Raw genomic sequence first — 24290 nt, 5'->3', positions numbered from 1 at the left:
AACATTTGAAAAGACTTTTATTTTCACAGAATTCTAAACTCATTGCTGGTGACTGTTTATACAGTTTTGCATTGAATTAAATATTTTCACATTTAGTTGTTGGAGCTATCACAGTTGGTAAAATCTATGTACAAAATAAAGGTTTACAGTACTCTTACATTTTACTTTAACAGTGTCTCTTTCTTTGAAAATACCAATATTTTTGATCAAACATTTTTTTTCTTCACATTGTGCTTGGTAAAAAATAAGAACTTCTTTTTGTTATAATGGGGTTAAGTGTGCACTGGGGGGTATTTACATGCAGTAAGACTTTTGTCATGTGATTTGATGCGGTGCTTCCAGCATCTCCATGAGGAAAGTGTCTATAGGTGTGTCTCCGATGAGTTTGAAGAAAAACAGGTGCTCCAGGCACTTCAGTCCTATGGAGCGCAGAGCGGGCAGACGGAGGAGCAGCTTGGCAAACCTGAAAAGGGAAAAAAACGCTTAGACTCCACAACTGTACCCGCATGACCTACATACTGTATCTCTTTACACTAATAAAAAGCCAAAGTCTGTCTTAAAATAAAGAAGAACAGAAGTGCTGTTTCATCAATAAAATATCAAGGTGGCAGTGCGGGAACTACCTGCCGGGCTGATCGGGGTAATTGTGTTTGGTGTAGGCCTCCAGTGAGGCGTAAACCTTTTCCCGTAATGCCTCGACCTCTGATGGGTTTGACAATCCTTTCGCATCTATAAAAGGGACAGTAACATAAAACATAAGAACACGTGCATTTCATCATCCTGATAAAACTGAACGTCTGAACAAGACATTTCATTTTTTCAATCATTCAGTTTAAAGTCCCAAAAGTCTTTGGAAAGGTCACTCTATGAACGCAATAATAAGCATTTTCAAAAACTGGGTGCAATGTTATCTGACATTATACTACTCACCCTTCAACCATCGAACATTAAAATTAAATTTAAAAGTGTAAAAGCATTAAAAAAGTACTTTCAACAGACCATGAAATGCTTGATTCTTTCCGCAGCACAATTATGAACGGGTTAAATATCACTGTAATAATATGTCTATATTATGTAACATCCAGTAGTTGCGTTAATCAAAAGTGTTTATTAACTTTAGCATTGAGTGATAATATTTCAAAGTGCTTTCTGTCATTTTGACAGATAACAAATACGGTATTTACCTGCTTTAGAAACATTCCAGTAAACAAAGTTAGGATTAGAATTAAAAAGGGGAGACAATTACAATTTAAAGCATCTGTGTGAAAACAAACCTGGAAAGAGATGTGAGGATTTGGGGAGAAAAGCGAGAGATTTTCAGTGCACTCTATTGAATTATTCTAGGGATATATCGTAAATTAAATCGAGAGAGCAGACCACAAGTGCGCAGTATATGTTGTTTTTTTCATATTATTACAGTGGTATAAAAAGAAAAAAAAAGGAAATAATCAGGAGAAAAATAACACAGTGACTGAAAAGAGCTCTTGCCATAGATATTCTTGTGATACCATATCACATTAAAATTTGATGTCTGAAAAAAAGACATGAAGGAAAACTGACAGCTCATTCAGTCAACCTTATGATTTGAAATTATTAATTTCAGCCTTTTTTTTGAGTGGAAGTTAACTGGAAGTGCCTCTCATAATTCAAAACGCAGTAGGCTCTTTAGGAAAAAGGTTGATATTTATATATAAAAAAAATATTTTATGTTTGTTTATTATAATTAATTGCAATTCTAAAATTAACATAAAATCTGAGCTTTATGATGACATCACTTCTTTCTGCAGAGCTGCTTTACAGATGAATTGAACTCATTTCATAACTGATGAACTTTACACAGTTATTGAATCAAACAGAATCAACACTGAACTGATTTCAGCTGAATAATCACTGTCTATTATTGCTTTACAGCAGAACTAAATTCTGTTTGCATCACTGAATCATTATTTTCTTGTTTATCACAGTAAAGTTGCTTTGAAACAATGTATAAATGCCATATAAATAAAGGTTACTTGACTTTAGGCAGATCTGTCTGTCTGATTAGGTTTATTGAAATTGTCTGGTGGTTCTGAGAGTTGAAGGCTCGGCACAGATCTTTACCTGGGTTGAAGAGGACAATAGCTCTTAGACAGCCCAGCTCTGTCTTGTCCATCTGCATATCCTTCATCTTAGACACCAGCTCTGTTAATACCCTGTAAACATTATTATATTTAGATTAGTACATTGGATATACAAGGATTCAATAATATAAAGAAAAGGATACAAATAGTGGATAATGTCATATGAAAGTGACTTATTCTAATGCAGAGGGATCAATGAATGGAAAATCATCTTCTCTGATGGTGTTTACTGGCCCCAGGGTGGGACAACGTGTCACTCACATGACATCAGAGCAATGGCAAACCACAGCCATCTAATCAATCTAGATGGACAAAATCAAGTCCCACCCAACACTTGGTTTGATACTTTTTTAGGACATGCATTCACACATTTTTAAGTGTGGATTTGAGGTGGTGAGATTCTGTGATGCAACCTGACCTGTCAAATATCGAGCCCACCCCTGCGCTGTGAGCACTGCTGCGGTGGACGTGCAGGCCGGTGGCCAAAAGGATCCCGTCTTTAACCGTCACTGAACGGTGTGAGAATGAAGCGATGAGCAGCTCGTTCCAACCTAAACACAAACACACACAGTGAGAGCGGGTGGTACATTCTACAGACACATTTAACATCTGAATAGAGGGATACTGACCTGCTCGCAGTAGGATGACCTGGTCATCCAGAGGGAGGTCAGAGAAGTGCGGGATTCTTTTAGCCCACTCAACAAGAGTGAAGAGCTGCTTATCTGCGGCCTGGCAGATGTTGGTCACTGGGTCATTTGTCTGAGAATCAGAGACAGAAATATGTACATATTAAAGTACTGACTATATAGGGGGGGGAAAATTTAAATGAAATCTCTCTCTAATATCCCAATAGTTTCTTTCTTCTTTTTTTTTTTTTAATGATTTATTTTTGCGTTTTTGCCTTTATTATGATAGGTCAGGAAGCAAACAGGAAGCAAAGAGGGAGGGGATGGGATTGGGAAAGGTCTGTGAGCCAGGACTCGAACTCGGGTGACCTGAAGCACAATGGTGCGCTGCCCACAAGGCTATCGCCATTGAAAATATCCCAATAGTTTCTTAAGACAGCACCAAATTTGATTTAGACCCCCTAAAAGACCTTTATAATTCAATGCAAAATATCTTGTTTCCCCATTCTTAAAACAAGATCAATTTATTTGAGAAGCTATAATAGCAAAAGAAAAAAGAAAATATAGCATAATATATAATAGCAAAATAAAATACAAAATAATAACAAAACTAATATTAAAATAATATTAAAATAACTTAATTCAAGGTATATTCTTTGTAAAAGAAAAAGGTCTTGCTCATATACACATTTTTCTTTCTGAAATTTATCTAGTTTTAAGGATTTTTAGATATTTTTTCCTGTAAAACAAGACAAAAAATATTGATCAATACAAATATTTTTGGAGTGCACCAAAGTCTGCAATTAAATGTCAGACAATTTAAAAATATATACATTTGTCATCACTTTAGTGTGACACTTCATAAGAGAGCTATTATTTCTATTGGCTGGAGTAATTATATATTTTTTAGAGAAATTAATTGTTTTATTCAGCAAGGATGCATTAAATTGATTTTTTTTTAAAAGTAATAGCCATGATGTTCATAATGTTACAAAAGATTTCTATTTCAAATAGATGCTGTACTTTTGAACATTCTATTCATCAAAGATTCCTGAAAAATTGTATGTATGAGTTGTAAAAAATGAGTTTCCACAAAAATATTCAGCAGCACAACTGTTTTCAACATTGATAATATTAAGAAATGTTTCATGAGCATCAAATCAGCATATTAGATGATCATGTGACACTGAAGACTGGAGTAATGATGCTGAAAATTCAGCTTTGCCATTACAGGAAAAAAATATATTTTAAAATATATTAAAATAGAAGACAGTTATTTACATTTTAATAATATTACACAATATTACTGTTGTTAAAGTAAATAATGCAGCCTTGGTGAACATTAGAGACTTCTTTCAAAAACAATAACAAAAACAGACCCCAAACTTTTGAACAGTAGTGTACATTCAAATCTTTTTTATAATCTCTTTAATATTGATCAGAATTCTACGGAAGAGGATTAGGGCCAAGCAATAATAAAAAAAATAAAACCATCTCGAGATTAAAGTTGTTAAATTTCGAGAAAAAACTCATTAAATTTCGAGAAAAAAGTCTAAATAAAATGTTGAGAATAAAGTCATTAAATTACGAGAAAAAAGTTGTTAAATTACGAGAACAAATTTGTTAAATTATGAGAAAAATGTCGTTAAATTTCGAGAAAAAAGTCAAGATAAAATGTTGAGAATAAAGTCATTAAATTACGAGAAAAAAGTTGTTAGATTATGAGAACAAATTCGTTATATTATGAGAAAAATGTCGTTAAATTTCGAGAAAAAGGTCGAGATAAAATGTTGAGAATAAACTCGTTAAATTACGAGAAAAAAATCGTTAAATTTAGAGAAAAAAAGTCAAGATAAAATGTTGAGAATAAAGTCATTAAATTACGAGAAAAAAGTCGTTAGATTATGAGAACAAATTCGTTAAATTATGAGAAAAAAGTAGTTAAATTTCGAGAACAAATTCGTTAAATTACGAATTTGTTCTCATAATTTAACGACTTTTTTCTCATAATTTAATGACTTTATTCTCAACATTTTATCTCGACTTTTTTTCTCGAAATTTAACAACTTTTTTCTCATAATTTAACAAATTTATTCTGATAATCTAACGACTTTTTTCTCGAAATTTAACGACTTTTTTCTCATAATTTAACAAATTTATTCTCATAATCTAACGACTTTTTTCTCGAAATTTAACGACTTTTTTCTCATAATTTAACAAATTTGTTCTCATAATCTAACGACTTTTTTCTCGTAATTTAATGACTTTATTCTCAACATTTTATCTCGATTTTTTTCTCGAAATTTAATGAGTTTTTTCTCGTAACTTAACGAGTTTATTCTCAACATTTTATCTCGACTTTTTTCTTGAAATTTAACGAGTTTTTTCTCGTAATTTAACGAGTTTTTTCTCGTAATTTAACGAGTTTATTCTCAACATTTTATCTCGACTTTTTTCTTGAAATTTAACGAGTTTTTTCTCGAAATTTAACAACTTTAATCTCGAGATGGTTTTATTTTTTTTATTATTGCTTGGCCCTAATCCTCTTCCGTAGAATTCCATAATGTTAAAACATAAAAATGAAATACAGTTCAGAGGAACATCACGTAGCTTTCTAGAAGACTTCATGAGGTGTCTCACCGAGTTTCCTGTGCTGGACTCCATGTAAGCTTCAGTCTTGGGTTCCACTGCAAGCTCAGCATCTAGAATCTTCTCCACTGGCATTTCCTCATTAAAGCTGCTGCTGGACTCCACCTCATTATCACTCTTTTCCCGACCCCGCTGTCTCTCTTCTTGCACCGCTGTACAGACAAAAAAACTTCATGATAAACAATAATCACATAATACACAATCACTGTTCAAATGGCCTACACAAGTCATTGATGAAGGTCTCTTTCATTTGTGTCGCTCACCTTCTCTCTTCATGCCCATGGCCAGACACTTCTGATAGCGGCAGTACTGGCAGCGGTTCCGTTGGCGCTTGTCTATCTGGCAATCCTTATTGTCTCGACACGTGTACGTGAGGTCTTTCCGGATGGTTCTCTTGAAGAAGCCCTTGCATCCTTCACAACTGTAAACACCATAATGTTTCCCTATAGGTAGAGAAAGAGATTTGTCTTTAAGCATACCCAGAAATACAATTTCAGTCTGGCTCCAGTCAAAGACAATATCAGCATGACTAAACATGTCCTTGTGCGCAGGTGCTGTATGAGGGTCGTTACCTGAGGATCGGTCTCCGCAGATGGCACAGATGTGTTTGGAGAGGGACCCCGGGCTGCTGCAGGAGTAACTGCCCAATCCCACCAGTCCTGGAGGAGGTTTAATGTCTTCTGAGCTGCTAACACTGTTCAGAGAGTTCATCTGTGAAGAGAGAAACAAACAACGGAGTAAGCTTGTGTGTGTGAGTGGTTTCCCGTTCCTCTTTGGATCAAGTGATGTTATTGCTTTGACTGAAGGTGAATGTTCATTACACCTTATGCATTCACCCTCTGTGGCTTTGAGCCTTATTAGACATGTATAGTATACACTTTTTAGGGTGTTTATGTGGTCGAAATGTGAAATAAAGCAACAATGGAATCTAAACTTCAGAGTGCTGCAGCTAAAAGTTGTACTTAAAAATCATTAATTGCAATCAAAGTATTGGCTAAGTGAAAAAAGGAACTTTGTCTTGACCAGTAGAGGGCATCAAATACTTGACATGGCAAGTTTCATGAGCGAAAAAAGATCCTGGTCAAGTACAGATCAGATGGCTGTTATAGAATTAGACACACATGCCCAGAGAGAGAGAGAGAAAGGTCAAGGAATGGAAATTGAAAACAAACCAACTAAACCTCAACGGGTCAATAGACCAATAATAGCTTAAAAAGCTGAACATGAACTACAATGTCAGGATGTGCATTTTTAATGAAACTAGGAGCTGTGCAACTGTTAATGCATATTTCATAAAATGTTGTCTTGCCCCTAACTTTGCAAAGAAGCAGTATTTAGCTTTCAACTCAACAGTGCACTAATCTCAGCCTTCAAGCATTATACACATCAAACCAGCTCCTGCTGCACAAAAATGCTTGTGACTTTATTTGAATTTACTGGATAGTTCCATACCAGAATAATGTCACACTTGAATATGAGCTTGTTAACCCTTGTGAAAAAGAAGTGTGCTTAATTGTACTGATTATGCACTTTCAGAACAGTGTCTTTGAAAATCTGCTGAGAAATATAATAATAAATGCATCTCTACCACAGTGAAGCATGGAGGAAGATTGTGTGGGGAGCCTTTTTAGCTGCTGGTATTGCTGAGCTACTTCACTGTGAAAAGTCATTTAATGCTTTGATGTACCGGAGACTATTGCAGAATGGCTTGCTTCCTACAAATGAAAAGTTGTTATTCCAAAGAATGATCAGATGTTATTTTTCAACAAGACAATGCTCCTGTCCAAATGGTAGGCACGGCTCCATGAGGGGGCATTGCCCCCTTGAATCTGATTTGTGCCCCATCAGTTTCAATTTGTCCCCCTTCCACCCCCAAAACGGGATTGATTTGAACTCTTTGACAAGTACGATCGCACCGGTGTGATTAAAACGTTCAGTGTGTCACTGCTAAATTCAAACGTGCTTTTGTGCTTTTGAATTCACGGACGCGCATAGTGCTTTCATTTACCACTAATATTCAGTGTTTTCAACCACGTAATGTTTATTTGAGGTTACAGACATTTAAAATAGACATTTAAATGCAGTACTATATAAAAAAAGACATTTATATTTTGTTAAATTCAAATTCCATACACTGATGTCTATGGAAGCTGCAATATAATAATCTTTTCAATTATAATTTGACAAAGTGTTTTATTTACATCAGATACACTGTGTATGAAACAAAGTTTACTCTATTCTTCTCCCAGTTCACTGGCCACTCACTTCTTTGTATTTTGGGAAAAATTTATGAATTTACGTGATCCGTTTATGTAGATGTAGCTAGTTCTTCTGAATTGGGGTGCAAACTTTTCGCGTGTTACATCAACTAACATGATCATTATAAAGGTCTTTAAAAGACTAAACACATTCACTTCCACGTTGTGTTTGGGAAATAGACGTATGAGTGCTGCCAGCATTGCTGCAGAGGTTGAAGGGGTGGGGTGGGGGGGGGGGGGTCAGCCTGTCAGTGCTCAGACCATACACCGCACACTGCATCAAATTGGTCTGCATGGCTGTCATCCCAGAAGGAAGCAACTTCTAAAGATGATGCACAAGAAAGCCCGCAAACAGTTTGCTGAAGACAAGCAGACTAAGGACATGGATTACTGGAACCATGTCCTGTGGTCTGATGAGACTAAGATAAACTTATTTGGTTCAGATGGTGTCAAGCGTCGTGTACAAAGTACAAAGACAAGTCTTGCCTACAGTCAAGCATGGTGGTGGGAGTGTCATGGTCTGGGGCTGCATGAGTGCTGCTGACACTGGGGAGTTACAATTCATTGAGGGAACCATGAATGAGCAGAGCATGATCCCCTTCCTTCAGAGACTGGGCCGCAGGGCAGTATTCCAACATGATAACGACTCCAAACATACCTCCAGAACGACCACTGCCTTGCTAAAGAAGCTGAGGGTAAAGGTGATGGACTGGCCAAGCATGTCTCCAGACCTAAACCCTACTGAGCATCTGTTGGTCATCCTCAAACGGAAGGTGGAGGAGCGCAAAGTCTCTAACATCCACCAGTTGATGTCGTCATGGAGGAGTGGAAGAGGACTCCAGTGGCAACCTGTGAAGCTCTGGTGAACTCCATGCCCAAGAGGGTTAAGGCAGTGCGGGAAAATAATGGTGGCCACAAAAAATATTGACACTTTCACTTAGGGGTGTACTCACTTTTGTGGCCAGCGGTTTAGACATTAATGGCTGTGTGTTGAGTTATTTTGAGGGGACAACAAATGTACACTGTTATACAAGCTGTACACTCACTACTTTACATTGTAGCAAAGTGTCATTTCTTCAGTGTTGTCACATGAAAAGATATAATAAAATATTTACAAAAATGTGAGGGGTGTACACACTTCTGTGAGATACTGTATGTCATAGTGTGGCTGCATGATGCGTCGCCAAGGAATTCATGCATTCTAAATGATCTAAAATAACGGTCGCCTTAAAAAACAAACGCTGGGCGCTCAGATAGAATATAGAGCCCCTAGAATATAGATATAGAATATATTCTAGAATATCCAAGAAGTGGCTTGAGAACCAAGAAGTGGCTTGAGAACAAGTCCATCAGACTCATGTTTTGGCCTGGTGAGAGTCCAGATTTGAACCCTATAAGTGAATATTTGGTCACATTAAACTCAAACAAACTTGGAGACATTTTTTCAACTACACATGAACAGTTTCAAACCATTAGCATTGAGTGGAACAACACTGACTCTTCGTCCTGTCAAAAGCTGTCTGCAAGTTTACCTACACAGCTTAAACATTTAAAGAAAACAAAGGTTTTTTTTTTTTTCTACAGTATTTGTCAAATTCTTGTTAATTTCCTGACCAGTGATTTGAGATTAAAATGGTTATAGATCTAAATATTTTGCCATTTTTGGCTTGGCCTTTTTTTCTTTAACAGTCAAATTAACAATGTTAATTTCGACTGTTTCGCACAGTAAAGGCAAGATATGCACACACACATTCACACTCACGCCAACATGTTTATTTCTGAGAGCGCTATCCTGAAACGGTGAGCCATTCAGTGAGGCAGAAAGATGCCGGGAAGGTGATGCACAGCAACCACCATCACATTCACTCTCTTTAATCTGCTGCCTATAGCCCATATATTATTCAGCGCTCTTGGCCCTCACTCACGAGAAGCATTCCTCTATAGAGTCGTCCCTACTCTCAAGCGAGACATTTACACACGACTCTATTTACAGCTAATAGAATGGCAGGTTTCCACAGCTTTCTTGAAGTGTCGCATATTGTGCCCGCTGTAGCGCAGCCTCGACGCAATGATATCTCTCTCCATGTGAGCCAAGGTTATACTAGGGCTGTCCGTCACGCTACATTAGCTCTTTTTAGGCTAGACTAAACTGAATGGGCTGTTCTCCCTCGGGCTGGAGGGAGGCCCTGCAGAGGAAAGGAGAGATACATTAAAAGAGCATTCTGAATTTGCATTGCTGCCTCTTGCAGTGAAAGTTTCTCTGATTGGAAGCTTGGATGTTCTACTAGCTCTTCCATGAAATAGCACAAATGATCCAAAGCAAAGAAAAGAAAAAGGTTGTGCTTATTAAACAACTGGGTGGGGGTTGTGCTCTTTTAGAAAGGATATTGTACTCTATGTATTCTCTATGGAGAATCTGCACAAGTATGCTAGTATATGAATCATTAAATGTTAAAATCTGATTTTATGCTCCATGTCATGAAATAAACATTACAATGTTTCATAAACTAGTGATTTTTGACTCCAAGGCGCTCAGCTGTCCAACAATATTCCAAGGCTCCCTAGCCCAAGTTTTTTCTTTAAAACTTATTTTGATCTAAGAGAAGGCCTACAGTTTCTGTAAATTTAAATAGTAACTACAATAATTATAACTATATAAAAATTAAAATAATTACATTTCAGGATTCCAAAAGTTTTAGGAGCTGAATATTCAGTGTTCCCACTGTTTTTAACCAATGCATTTACTAGCTTGCCATAACTAGTAAAATATATATTCATTATAGAAATGCCCATTGCGTTTTAAGATTTTATTCATTTAAAGGTGCTAAAGAGGATGTTTTGTTTTATACATTTTTGCAATATTACTTGAAACTGTCTTTACTAACTGATAAAAGACTATTTATTAGGTGCACTGAAAGGAATAATATTAATATACATCATCTGTGCACGAGGTAGGGCCTTAAAAACATCAGCCGATCGTTTACGCAATCATGTGAGAGACGTGCGCGGCTGCACGCTCCAGTAACTTTCCACACTCCACAGGTGCCGCATCCAATGTTTTTATCAGAAGACAGGAGTAACAACTGCAGATTATGAGTTACCTGCGGTGAGTCCGACATAATGAATCCACTAACACGACACAGCGAATGCCGGTGGTAAACACTCGTGTTCATGTACTCGTGCACGAGTTTTGGGAGGCGTTCCCTCGAAATTCTTACGCATGCACTCATTTCAAAAACTCTTACTCAGTCTTTGGTTTCTCAGTCGACGAAAAGATCCTCTTTAGCACCTTTAAAGGTGCATTAAGCGATTTTTGAAAAACGTTGTTGAAAAGTGGATCAGACCGAGCACCAAAACACACTTATAGCCAGTCAGCAGTAAGGGGCGTATACACTCATGATGGGGGAGGAGAGAGATCTCAGTGCACAAGACAGACGCTTTGGCTTCACTTTTCAGGACTTGTGCAGCACGCTTGAGCAAAACCAATGTTACTCATGTATCGAGAAGAAATAAAGCAACCTTGGTGCCTGTTTTCAGGCCTTCCCGCTTAGGTCTCTCCAGCTCTAGAAAGCATTTCTAATATTAACGCAGGTCCTAAAGCTCTTGCCTGATCATAACCCTTCTTTTTCCAGTGATATTCCTCTGACCTTTTCTTTTTTGTAATGTCTCTCAGCCATCTCTCTTTCTACAGTTTTTCTTCAAATCTCCCTCATGCTCACTCCCTCTCCTCCCCCATCATGAGTGTATACGCCCCCTACTGCTGACTGACTACAAGTGTGCTGCGGTGCTCAGTCCAATCTACTTTCAACAGCGTTTTTCAGAAATCGCTTACTGCACCTTTAATGCTTCTTTTGTCTTATTTTAAAGTCATTTTGAGGCCTGCATGGAAGTTTGCTTCCACAACCCCCTGGTTTTTTGAACCACTGTCATAGACACGGCGTCTTTCTCTGGACTGTACCTGTGGACTGTTGAGTGCGCCATAAACCATGCTGGAGGTGGTGGGCATGGAGGCTGAAGGCGAACCCAGGGAGGAAGAAGTGATGACTGAGTATGGTGACCCTAGACCGTTGATGATGGAGGGGTGATGGTGGGACACCATGGAGCTGAGAGGAGGCTGGGACGGAGGAGAGCTCAGGTGACCGTGTGTTACCTGCAAAGAAGAACCTGCGAACAGAAAGAGGTGATTAGTCCCCAGCTTACAGGGAACATTCTAGGAACTTCAGCTAACACTGTGGCAAGGTTTTTCAAAGTTATGAACAAACATTCTTCCAGTAACGTTAATAGAATGTCCGTTCAAAGTTATCTGGTCTTTAAAAATGTTCTCAAAGCATTAGCACAAAAACGTTATTTAAACATTGTTAATGGAACTTTTTTCCTGAAATGTTTTAGTTGGATGCTCATTTAACATTTTTTTAAATGTTACTAGGGTTTCAGAATTCAGAGAACAGAAGTAATATTTTTATATTGTTTAAAAATGATACAATGGAATGTTGCTTTAAAGAGATAGTTCACCCAAAAATGACAATTCTGTCATCATTTATTCACACTCAAGTTGTTCCAAACCTCTATGTTTTTCTTTCTTCTGCTGAACAAAGAAAAATGTGGGTAACCAAGCATTAGAAGGTAGCCACTGACTTCCAAAGTGTGTGGGAAAAAATACAATGGGAGTCAATGTTAACTGTTTGGTTACCCACATTCTTCAAAATATCTTCTATTGTGTTCATCAGAAGAAAGAAATTCATACAGGTTTGGAACAAATTGAGGGTGAATGAATGATGACAGAATTGTCATTTTTGGGTGAACTATCCTTTTAATGTTCATATAACCAAGAAAAAAATCTTTTAAAATTTTGAACATAAATTAATTTATTAATAATGATTTACATAATGTGAATAATAATTAATCATCTTGAAAAAGATTTGAATACACGGTTGACTTGTTCATTTTTCTCTCTTTTCTCTATTCTTCTACTATATAAATACAGAAGATGTATTGTGACAGTTTGACATTTTCATGCTAGAAATGCTGTGAGTAATCTGGGGGCCGTGTCAGTGATGGGGTAATGGTTGGTGGCATTTGCACAGTAGTAGGGGTCAAAAAAGTGACTAGCATTGACTGCAAGCACTCATGGATCATCACACATCAAATTTCAGACACATCAAATTTCAGATCTCTCACTCGATAGTGCAAAATGTACACATGCTCAATAAAGTCTTAAGGTCGTTATTATTGTCATTGCATATTTAATACAATGAAATTCAGTTTGGAGCAATCCAGTATGCGGCACAATAAAAATAGATTTATGCATTTAGGAACAGGAATAACTAAGAGTACACATAGTTAAAATGAGTTATTGCCCATATAAATGCCCAGATAGATAGATAACTAAGAATACACACAGTTAAAAAGTTATTGCCCAGATAAATAAATAAATGCTACTACTAAAGCTGCTAAAATATTTATATATAATATTTATATATATAATATTTATAGCCTACACCATATAAATTCATATAAATGAATTGTCTGTAAGTTAACAAATGACAGGCCAGTATCAGTCAGATAATTATGCGGCCAATATTTGTCCATTTGAGATATCCACCGATAGCCTTGTCAATGGATAATCAACATAAACACTGTTAGTGAATTTTGAGTTAATAATGTGTAAAATAGTCATCATTGACTCTCTAGATGTCAGCATTGGTCATTAAAAAACGTGATTGGTCGACTAATAGAGTTAACGCTCCTTTTTTTAGAGAGATTAAAATAGTATGAACCTACATATCAAGCAATGTTTATTTTACGATAAATTAAATATCTTAAAATAGCAATTTCAGATTAAATACTGACAGCAAAACATGGGCTTTTAAATTATAAAGAGTCCATCATGCATGCAAAATGAAGAGCAAATGCAGTTTAGATCCTCACAAAACCTTCACAATACACGTTTTAGATTTAATAGTCATGCTACAATCAGCCACATGCACAAGGCATTTTCACTCACTCTCGCTGTATTTTAAAGGCATGATAGAGCAGCTGTTTTCCAACTGTATCTTTTGTTGTGATGCCTCCTGCTCCTCACACTGAAATGGCTCTGCCACCGTGACATACCCTGTAATGCCATGAATGACCATGTAAAAGCTATCCTCAGCACCCACACTTATTCAAGCCTGTTAGTCTTCGTGTCCTGGTGGTATTAATGACCTCTAAATGTCACATTCTGATCTGAAGGAACAGCTATCCTTGGAGTGACTGGGTGTGCATATGTTCAAAGGGCACATCAACTTTCTTTCACTCTTGCTGGTTGGAGATCAGATGGAACGTGATATTCAAATACATTCCACTATAAAACACATTTAGAGTCAGAAAAAAAGGAAACAGGGAGTAGATTTAAACCTACAGCCCGCCAATAGTTTTATGAAGGATCATGTGACACTGAAGACTGGATTAAAGGTGCTAAAGAGGTTCTTTTTGTCGACTGAGTTTTTGAAATGAGCGCATGTGTAAGAACAACCCCCCTCCTTCACAGCTCATTTAGAGGGAACGCCTCCCAAAACTCGTGCACGAGTATCGGAACACGAGTGTTTACCACCGGCATTTGCTGTGTTATTAAGCTGGGCACACATTTAACGACTAGCTAAAACATTCTGACTATGCTCAACATACAGCGATTGTTTCCTGCTCCTGAAGCAGATTTATATACTTTCACATGGAATTTGAACACCGACTGTAATCGCAGACTGAAAGCAACTGGCTCTGACTGGACGCGTTTGAGCGCGATCAGTCATAAGTATCAATTTACATTCATAATCGGCCTTACAATCGTTAAGTGTGTGCGCGACTTAAAGCCGTGGATTCATTATGTCGGACTCACCGCAGGTGACTTATAATCTGCAGTTGTTACTCCTGTCTCCTGACAAAAACATTGCATGCGGCGCCTCTGGAGTGTGGAAAGTTACTGGAGCGCGCAGCCGCGCGTCTCTCACATGGATCGTCATGGCAGCGATTGACAAGCCAGAGGGCCAATCCGCGTACGTCTCTCACAAGGAACGTCATGGCAGTGATTGACAAGCCAGAGGGCCAATCGTTTACGCGATGATCGCGTAAACGATTGGCTGATGTTTTTAAGGCCCTACCTTGTGCACAGATGATGTATATTAATATTATTACTTTCAGTGCACCTAATAAATAGTCTTTTATCAGTTAGTAAAGACAGTTTCATGTAATATTGCAAAAATGTATAAAACAAAACATCCTCTTTAGCACCTTTAATGCTTGCTGAACATTCAGTTTTGCCATCAAACAACAAATTAAAATAATATATTTTAAGAAACATTACTTTTGATCAAATAAATGCAGCCTTGCTTAAAAAACATTTTTAAAAACCCAAACAGAGTACAGTATCCTGACACATCCATATGGTCAAGGATCCTCAGAAGTGATTATATGCTGATTTTTCAACAAATCTCTGTGACAGAATGATCAGCAAAAATTTGCTTTCTAGTGGAGATTATGAAAGATCAATACAGACACTCAATCACCCAAACAAATTCAATAAGCTTGCTTAGAAAAGCAGAACACCATATGGCTGCATCATGTAAAGCAGTCAAGGCTGTCATTACTAATGGTTCAATAGGATATTAAAGCGGAGATTTGTGTATGAAGTGTATTGTTGCACAATTATACTGATGGCTTTATAATATATTGTCTATAGTAGCCCTGTGGACACTTAGATAATTTAGGAGCCATGAGATAATGAATTAATTTTAAAAACCCTTTAAACAGGACTCTTATTGAGTACTTATAATGGTGTAAAATATAAAAAAACAATTCACTGAACTTGTTAAAATTACAAACAAACCCTGAGAGGACTCAGTTCAACTGAATAGCATTTTAAAAATGCTATTAACACAAACACCTTGATGTCTAGCTTGAAAAAGAAATGAAAAGAAACCTCGACTCTAGAGAACACTGTGTTTTCTTTAGTAAGACCTTGAAGAAGAACATCATGGTTATTTAATTGCACTTACTGCTTTGTACATATTTCAAGAATGGCACTTCAAAGAGAGAACAAATCTATCATGCAAATGTGTTGAATAAAGTCGCAAATGAGGTGGACGTTTTGTATGAATTCGTATGATGTGATTCGTATGGAATTTTTGTTGTATTGTCACTGTCAGTTAGGTGTAAGCAAAATGAGACTGTATAAAATTAGCCACTAATTTGTAAAAAAACAAAAAAAAAAAAAAACATAAAATAGTTACAAATTGCCAATTGTGTTCACTTTTTCTGTTTAACCACCACCATGACCTACTTCACAATTTTGACAACCTGCAGTTAATTTGTTTGTATATCTTTTCAGGAACAGATATATGCTGGATCCTAAAGTATCCATGAATAAAGGGGGTGAGGCTGGATGGAAGAATTCCCCTGGGGATGTGTGGCGGACTGATGCTGGATTACCTACTCAGATTAAAGAGATTATCATCCTGTGGCTCACAGGGGAACTGGTTTATTGATGCAAGCCCAAAATCTGATAATAAGGTTTAGTTCTAAATGTCAGGGAAGGAATGTGTGCTGATTTGGCTTTGTGGTAGTGTGTTTAATAAAACTATTTGATAGACAGGCTATCGATCGCTATTTCAAAGACAAACATTTTTCAAATTCTTAAAGTCGTCATGAAACGAAAGTTTGCTATACTCTTTTCTTCCGTATTGTGATGTATATTCGAGTGAAATGGCTTCTCGAACAAGAAAAAATGTGGGGCGGGACTTGATTTTAATTTAATATGATAATTGATATTACAGAAAGTGATGCAGGTGAGTAAGTACAGAAGCTACTGAAATAAATTTCTATCTAGGAATGACCTTCGAATAGAAGTGACACAACCAAGAGCATGGGGTGAGTGATCTGGAACATGGTTTTTCTCTGAGACTGTCCTTGGGAGAGACTGTCATAACTGGGGCAGAAAAATCGTCAATTAGATTAGCAAGCTGAATAACAACCCAGCCTGTGTTGAAGATGCTCACCATTGATGGCGGGGCTTTTTCGACTGAATGTTATCTAATGGATCAGGCATTGTGTTCCAGTGTTTTTGTGTAGGTCTAGAATAGCTAAAGTCTACATTTAACACAAACAAATGCATGCAGAGCCCGATCCCAACAGATTTGGTCAACAGTGAAGGTGTGTTATGTTATTGTAGTAAAATTCAATAAAACGTAAAAGGGCTTCTTTACCCAAAAATGAAATTTCTGTCATTAAGTACTCACCCTCATGTTGTTGCAAACCCGTAAGACCTTTGTTCATCTTCGGAACACAAATTAAAATATATTTTTTATTTTTTATCCTCAATAGAAAGAAACGAAATTACCACATTCAAGGTCCAGAAAAGTAGTAAAAACATCATTAAAATAGTCAATGTGACTACAGTGGTTCAACCTTAATTTTATGAAATGATGAGAATACTTTTTGTGCGCAAAAACAAAACAAAAATAATGACTTTATTCAACAAATTCATCTCTCCCGTCAGACTCGTACGCAGTGAATGCAGTTCAGGGCTTCCGTGTTTACGTCCGAACATTATTGGCCGGCTCCTGCGTCAGCATCACGTGCATGCGTCGAGCTGCTCACGTGAACAGGCGTCGGCCAATACTGAGTCGGCGTTCTGACGTAGAACCTTGAAGCGCTGCAACGAAAATAGGGTAGGAGAATGACAGGGGGAGACAAATTTGTTGAATAAAGTTGTTATTTTTGTTTTGTTTTTGCGCACAAAAAGTATTCTCGTCGCTTCATAACATTAAGGTTGAACCACTGTTGTCACGTTGACTATTTTAACAGTTTTTACTACTTCTCTGGACCTTGAATGTGGTAATTTCGTTGCTTTCTATTGAGGATAAAAAAATATCTTACTTTGTGTTCCGAAGATGAACGAAGGTCTTACGTGAGAGTGAGTACTTAATGACAGAAATTTCATTTTTGGGTGATCTAACCCTTTAAATCATTCCGTACTTTTTCAATAGCTAACACGCACAGATGATAGGTCAGTCTTACCAACGGTTGCCAGGTTTCTTTTCAGAACATGAGAAAGGCAACACTTGCCTCAGTTGCAACAGTGAAGGTGAAATAGGATACGGCAGTCTTTATCTAAAGAGACCACCTCAAACACAAGGAAGAAAAAGGGTCTTTAAACACCCAAGACACAACACTGGCCTTGTATGTGTTCATCATGCACTCTATTCACTGTTTACTGGAACATGAGCTGAACACACGACTACAACACTGCTAAAGGGCCTGCCAAGGTCTCTCTCTTTCAGGATACACAAAGTCATGAATCATCAGACGTATATGATTTGTCCATTCCAAATTTGGAGACATTAGAAGAAATTCTATGCAGCTCTTGCAGACACCTCTTTTATGATCATTTTTCTTCTGTTTCCCTTATATAGCCTATATAGGATATGTGTAAAAAAAAACGAACAGCATGCAAATTTCTATGGTTTTAGATTTTTTTTTTTTTTTGTTAAAAAAAAAAAAAACAGTATTTTTTATTTCCACATTTATTTTGCTATATATACCAAATAGCTATATAGGCTATACGTTTCTTACCATGACCCCGTTGAGGCCTTGTGCGTGCGAAAATTCTCTGCATGAAATGACACGCGCGTAACGCAAATTGCGCAGCTCGAGGCAGCGACTGACATTACAAGAGCGCGCGCAACTCGTCGAGAGCCTGAGAAAATCTAAAAATAGTCTTCATAGTCGACAATTTGCCACTGAATAACAACGGTAGCTGGGGTGAGATTAATAAACACAACAAGGAGGGTGTTAATTAAGGCAATAAAATGACTCCAGGCATGATGTTATGTGGTGTGACAGGCAGTTCGGGCGCTTTGTGAGAAATGTCCACACACTTTCACCCCAGAGACTTGAATGATTGACTGTACAGGTGATAAGTAATATTTCAGCAGTTTAATGCACGCTAAATCAGCCATCCTAACAAAAGCTGGACGACAAATGAGTTGCTTCAGTCACTCACGAGCTTGAAAGCAGTAAACCATTCTTTCTCGTGCAGGAGGATGATCCTTCATTCATATATCAAATTAAACCGACTTTTTTCCTAACTAAATTAAACAAGTCATTCGTAGTCGTTGAAATAATGTCCTCTTAACAGTCACTAAGTGATTAAAATTAGGCTAGTTGATGTAATTCATCTAGAACTAAATAATTTCACAACCGCTAGGCTTGAAGAATTTCATCACAGTGATGAAATGATCTGTCAGACATGTTCCTAGTTTGAGGACTGAGTCAAATGTAGCGATCCATTCTGCATGAAAAGTGTAAAAATAAAAATTTTCCACATGTAGCCTAGTTGATTTAAAATCTGTTCTGATCTTCTGTAGCCTACTCGTGAATAGTTGATCCTGTCTGGGTTATTTTATACTATACACCTTCTAAGAGCCAAACTGTTGCTAAATAAATAAATAACCCACGACAGACTGCTGTCCAGATACCAACTGAGAGCCATTAATAACTACTCGACAGCAAACAGTTTAACAAGAGGCGCTCTGGAAAGCTATAAATTACATAACCGCAATTAAAGTGCCAACCCCTGACCCTGACTGAGAGGCACAATCTTTATCACCTGATTTTAACATTGGCACTGGTTCCAAGTCAATACACATGACACGACTGCGCCGATAACTCACGCACGTACAATTTATGAGCATATCGTACAAAGTCCGTCTGAAGAATCCGTACTTCAGATAACATACGGCATGGGGGACACGCAAACACTGAGGCTTGAAAAGAAAACAACACAGACTTCCGGGAATAAAATAAGACGTAAAACTACGAAGCACTTACTGAGATGAAGATATGTGTCGTTATTATCCATGTTTTGACGAATATGAAAGAACTGTCCAGTTTTCTCGTAAAGTGTCTTGTTTTGCCGTTCTGGACGGCAGCATCTCCCCGCTGCTGTCCGCGATCTGACTGAGGATTCGCTGCGCACACTTGGGGCCCCACCGAGGGGGTGGCGAGGGCCAGACCTCTCCCAATGACAGCCTACTGAAGCTGTATAATTTACAAAATTAAAAGTATACAACATACTGTTTTTTTTTTTTTTTCCATTATAAAAACGTATTCACGCAAAAAAAAAAAATACTAAAATACTTTTACTAAATATTTTGTCAACCATCATACACTCCTAAAAATAAAGCTTCCAAAAGGCATTTTCGCAGCGATGGCAATTTTTGGAAGAGCCCATTTTTGGGCTCCCCGAAGAACATTTTAGTCAACAATTATTTCTTAGTGTGAAGAAATTTTATAGTTTTTCCACTATAAAGAATCTTTTGTGCAATTGAAAGGTTCCACGGATGTTAAAGGTTCTTTATGGAATAATCAATGCAAATACAGAACCATTATTTTTAAGACTGTACAAGGTATTTTGGTAATATACAATACGGCCAGCTTGTATAATACAGTATGCACATACTAGCTACTTTAAAAAAAAAAATAAAAAAAAAATTGTTTTTTGGTTTTTGAATGAATGTGATTTGAAAAATGTTAATATTTCAGCTTTATTATCATATTTCTTTTTCATTTTTTATTGTCATACATGACTACAGTGTTGGTGGATCATGAACTAAAGAGTTTCAAACTGTAACATTCGTATAGTGCCAATAAAGCGATTTTGATATGAAAATTAATGCACATTTAAATGTTTTCATTCAGCTAAATATATGGACTGAAAGCAAGCATATGTAATTGGGAGTTTATAAATGAAATAAATATATAATTTCTAAACAATAAAATGTTTAATACTACAACATGTGTATAATAATCAGAACAGGTTTCATTAAACCTATCAACACCAAGTAATTATTTTAGATTAGCATTCTTATTTGCAGTTTTACTGGGTCGGTGGATTATCATAATATTCTGTGTCCACAAACTGCTTAGTGCAAGATCTGCTGACCATGGCCTTTGAGATTTTGGAGAGGGGAAAAAAATTCTCCAAATTCCAAGCGCTCAGTCCCCACAAGGCTACCAGAGGGTCTGAAGACCCCTCGACGCCCCCCAAGATCTCTTCAGAGTGAGGGGTCATTTAAGGGTGAGCTCCCACTACCTCAGGAGGTTATTCAGAAGTCACCAGCATTCAGAGTGTTGAACTCCTGTATAAGAGGGACACTGAGAGAGAGAGAGAACGTTAGTGATGACCACTCTGTCAGTCCATGAGCTGGGCTGTCGAATGGGAAAAGCACACTGGCTCCCATCCTTGTAAAAACACAACATAAAAGAACACAGGGGGATGCTAACAAAGATGAATGGCTTCTCTTCCAACTCATTCCACACTAATCAGGGCCTTTTCATTTGTTCCCTGTTAGATAATGTAAATTTGTGGAGTCAAAGAAAGGGACTAAAAGGACAATTTATCAACCACCCTTTTATCCCTCTAATGGAGCCACATGTTCCAGAGCATTACAATCACCCTGATCTGCAAAGTATATTAGAGCTGAAAAGGGGGTAACAAGAATGAGGATTAGATTTCAGTGCGAACATGAGCGACGTAATGATTGTATTCAATCTTGTTGCTTTCATTAATAAGGAGAACGGCAAACACTTTTCACGATGCAAATAGGTGTAATTGCTTTTAATGTGGCTAATTTAAATATTATGTAATTAAAAGAGATCAGGTGGTTGAGAGATCCAGAAAACCTCTAAATCACTGCAGATTTGAGGGAAGGCTTGCAGGATTATGCTGCTGTTTGTCCACAACAATGGCTGCCAATGGACCATTCAGTTGCAGAGTGTCGGAGACCTCACCCTTGCAATCATCTATCACCAGTTAAAAGCAGAGTGGCCCACCCCTTAACCTAACAGTCACTGCTCTGAGGCCAGCCGGGAGAAACGAGCAGTCTGGTCATCTCTCCCTCAGACAACAGCCCGTGTCTGGGGGCAGCATGTGGCAAATACACACACAGAGACGTACACATCTAGCCAGACAAATGTGCCACAAATTTCTGAAATATGCATCTTCAGGCTAATTTTCCATGTGAGAGTGGTCTCACTGACTCTCAGATTAATATTTATGAATATCAAGTCCTAACTTGCTTTTATTGACTGATAAAGTGATCTACTGGTGCATTAACACTAGTAAAAGTAAATCTAAACAAAACATGTTTTATAAAAGCACTTAAAGGGTTAGTTCACCCAAAAATGAAAATTCTGTCATTTGTTACTTACACTCATGCTGTCCCACACCCGTAAGGCCTTCGTTAATCTTCGGAACGCAAATTAAGATATTTTTGTTGAAATCCGATGGCTCCGTGAGGCTTCGGAGCATAATGAATCAGTGTGTCGAATCAGCGGTTCGGAGCGCCAAAGTCACGTGAGTTCAGCAGTTTGGCGGTTTGACACGCGATCCGAATCATGATTCGACACAGAAGAATTATAACACTCCGAAGCTTCCTGAAGCAGTGTTTTGAAATCGGCCATCACTAAATAAGTCGTTATTTTGTTTTTTTGGCACACCAAAAATATTCTCGTCGCTTTGTAATATTAATATTGAACCACTGTGCTCACATGAACTGATTTAAATATGTTTTATTACATTAATAGATCTTGAGAGAGGAAATGTCATTGCTGGCTATGGAGGCCTCTCTGAGCCATCGGATTTCAACAAAAATATCTTAATTTGTGTTCCGAAGATTCTTACGGGACGAAGGTCTTACGGGTGTGGAACGGCATGAGGGTGAGTAATAAATGACATTATTTTCATTTTTGGGTGAACTAACCCTTTAAAAGTATAGCCTTTCATCATTTACTCACCGTCATGTCATTCCAAACCTGTTGTGGCTTTCTGTCTTCTGTGGAGAAGATATTTAGAAGATTGTTGGTTCATTGACTTCCACTGTATGGACAACCAAACCAAAACTGTTTGGATAACAGCATTCTTCAAAATATCTTCTTTTGTGTTCAGCAGAAGAAAGAAATGCATACAGGTTTGGAATGACATGAGGTATTTTATGAGTTTGTATATGAATTAATAAGATTATATTAATACGAAAGCGTTTTTTTTTTTTTTTTTTTTTTTTTTTTTTTAGAAAATACATAAGCATGAAGGTCCGCCCCTAACCCAACCTTTAAACCTAACCCAAAGTGTGGCATAAGCAGATTGCACAAAAAATCAATGAGATTATAAAAAAGCATACAAATTTGCCACATAATGTAAATTAGTTATGAATTGCCATGAGAGTGTACTGTTTTTTGTGTTGTGACAATGAAGCTGTAAAATTAGATAAAACTTTACAAAGAAATGGTTTGTAAACTATTTTTTTACACTTCATATTATAAAGCTATACTTTTGAAACTGTGATCATTATAACAGTGAGCATTCACGATCACATCCATTCACTATAACCCAGATTTTTACTTTTTGATGTAAAGCAAGGACGAGAGAAAATTAATTTATTTGGTAATCAACATTATGTCACAAGTACTGTCAGTTGAGATTAACTTGCATTGAACCAGGAATATTCCTTTAAACTTTGTTTCTGAGATCTGGAGAACAGAATATTGCCTGTTTGTAATAATATTCAGCTTTTTATCTGATCGAGTGAAGTGAAAACCTGTTTGAGCAACAACCTTCCTCTTTGCTCGACTGATCATATCGGATAGATTGTGTGTGTGTGTGTGTGTGTGTGTGTGTGTGTGTGTGTGTGCGCGTGTGTGTGTGTTTGGGGGGTGGTTCTCCATCTGTCATACACTCATTAACAGAGCCCCCTCATGTTTTAATCAGTCCCTATACACAAACCACGCCCATTCACACACACACACACACACACACACACACAGACACACACACGCACACACACACACGAGTGAAACCTCACTGGCATCAGCCACGCCATGTATCATCAATCTCACAGGTCATTAATCTCTAAGCACAAAGGCAAAACATGCTGCAATTTCAGTGGTGCAGACCATTTCGACAAATCACAAAAACCAAAAAACAAACAAACAAAAAAAAACAGCATGTTAATCAGCTTTAAATATTGTGTGCAGTAGGCTACTGCATGAAACCAAATTGCAAACTTCTTGAATTAATCTGGTTCACAGCTATGAAAACATTAATTACTACACTGTAAACCTGATTAAGTTCAGTTTCCTCAAAATTTTTAAGTTAAGAAATTCAAAGTTTAAGTAAGCAGAACTGGCAGATTTTAATTGTTCCTAACTTGAAATGTTTGAGTACACTATCCTCAATATAAACATTTTTATTAGTGTAAATGTAGCTAGCTATAACAAGCTAATTCAGAAAATGCTAACTTGCTAACATGTTAACAATAGCATGGTATAGCTTGCTGAATGAATGCAGAAATATATAGCATTTAACATTGCTCCCAACCCAAGCCACCATGTCACCATGATGGTAACTCTCCAAAAACCCTAACAGAAACTCTTCTAAATTAGCATAACAAAATTTTAACCACTACTAAATCTTCAATTTAGTATTAATCTTGTGCAAAAAAAAAAAAAAAAAAAATTCTCTCTCTTTCCCAGCATGCTGGGAAATAGAAATCCCAACCCAGTTTCTGTTAAACTTAAGTTTGTCTAAATACGTTCATAAATCTCAA

The 24290-nt window shown here is 37.2% G+C and overlaps 1 protein-coding gene across 2 annotated transcripts; it reads right to left on the bottom strand.

Moving 5' to 3' along the window:
* On the bottom strand, positions 1–19681 carry rxrga (retinoid x receptor, gamma a). Of its 2 annotated transcripts, XM_048163651.1 has the most exons (11): positions 19516–19681; positions 13658–13765; positions 11612–11817; positions 5968–6106; positions 5659–5838; positions 5387–5547; positions 2750–2879; positions 2539–2671; positions 2101–2192; positions 624–729; positions 1–463 (listed from the first exon to the last, which is right to left on the bottom strand). In XM_048163651.1, the coding sequence occupies exons 1-11, from the start codon at positions 19544–19546 to the stop codon at positions 316–318; spliced, it is 1434 nt and encodes a 477-aa protein (XP_048019608.1). In that variant the 5' UTR covers positions 19547–19681; the 3' UTR covers positions 1–315. The 2 variants fall into 2 exon arrangements, with proteins under 2 accessions (XP_048019608.1, XP_048019609.1); XM_048163652.1 differs by lacking the exon at positions 13658–13765 and having other exon boundaries at positions 19516–19680.
* Between the last annotated feature and the right edge of the window lie 4609 nt (positions 19682–24290).

This window comes from Megalobrama amblycephala, linkage group LG17 (assembly GCF_018812025.1).
Source record: "Megalobrama amblycephala isolate DHTTF-2021 linkage group LG17, ASM1881202v1, whole genome shotgun sequence".
Lineage (NCBI taxonomy): Eukaryota > Metazoa > Chordata > Actinopteri > Cypriniformes > Xenocyprididae > Megalobrama > Megalobrama amblycephala.
This window is presented reverse-complemented; position numbering and strand designations above follow the sequence as displayed.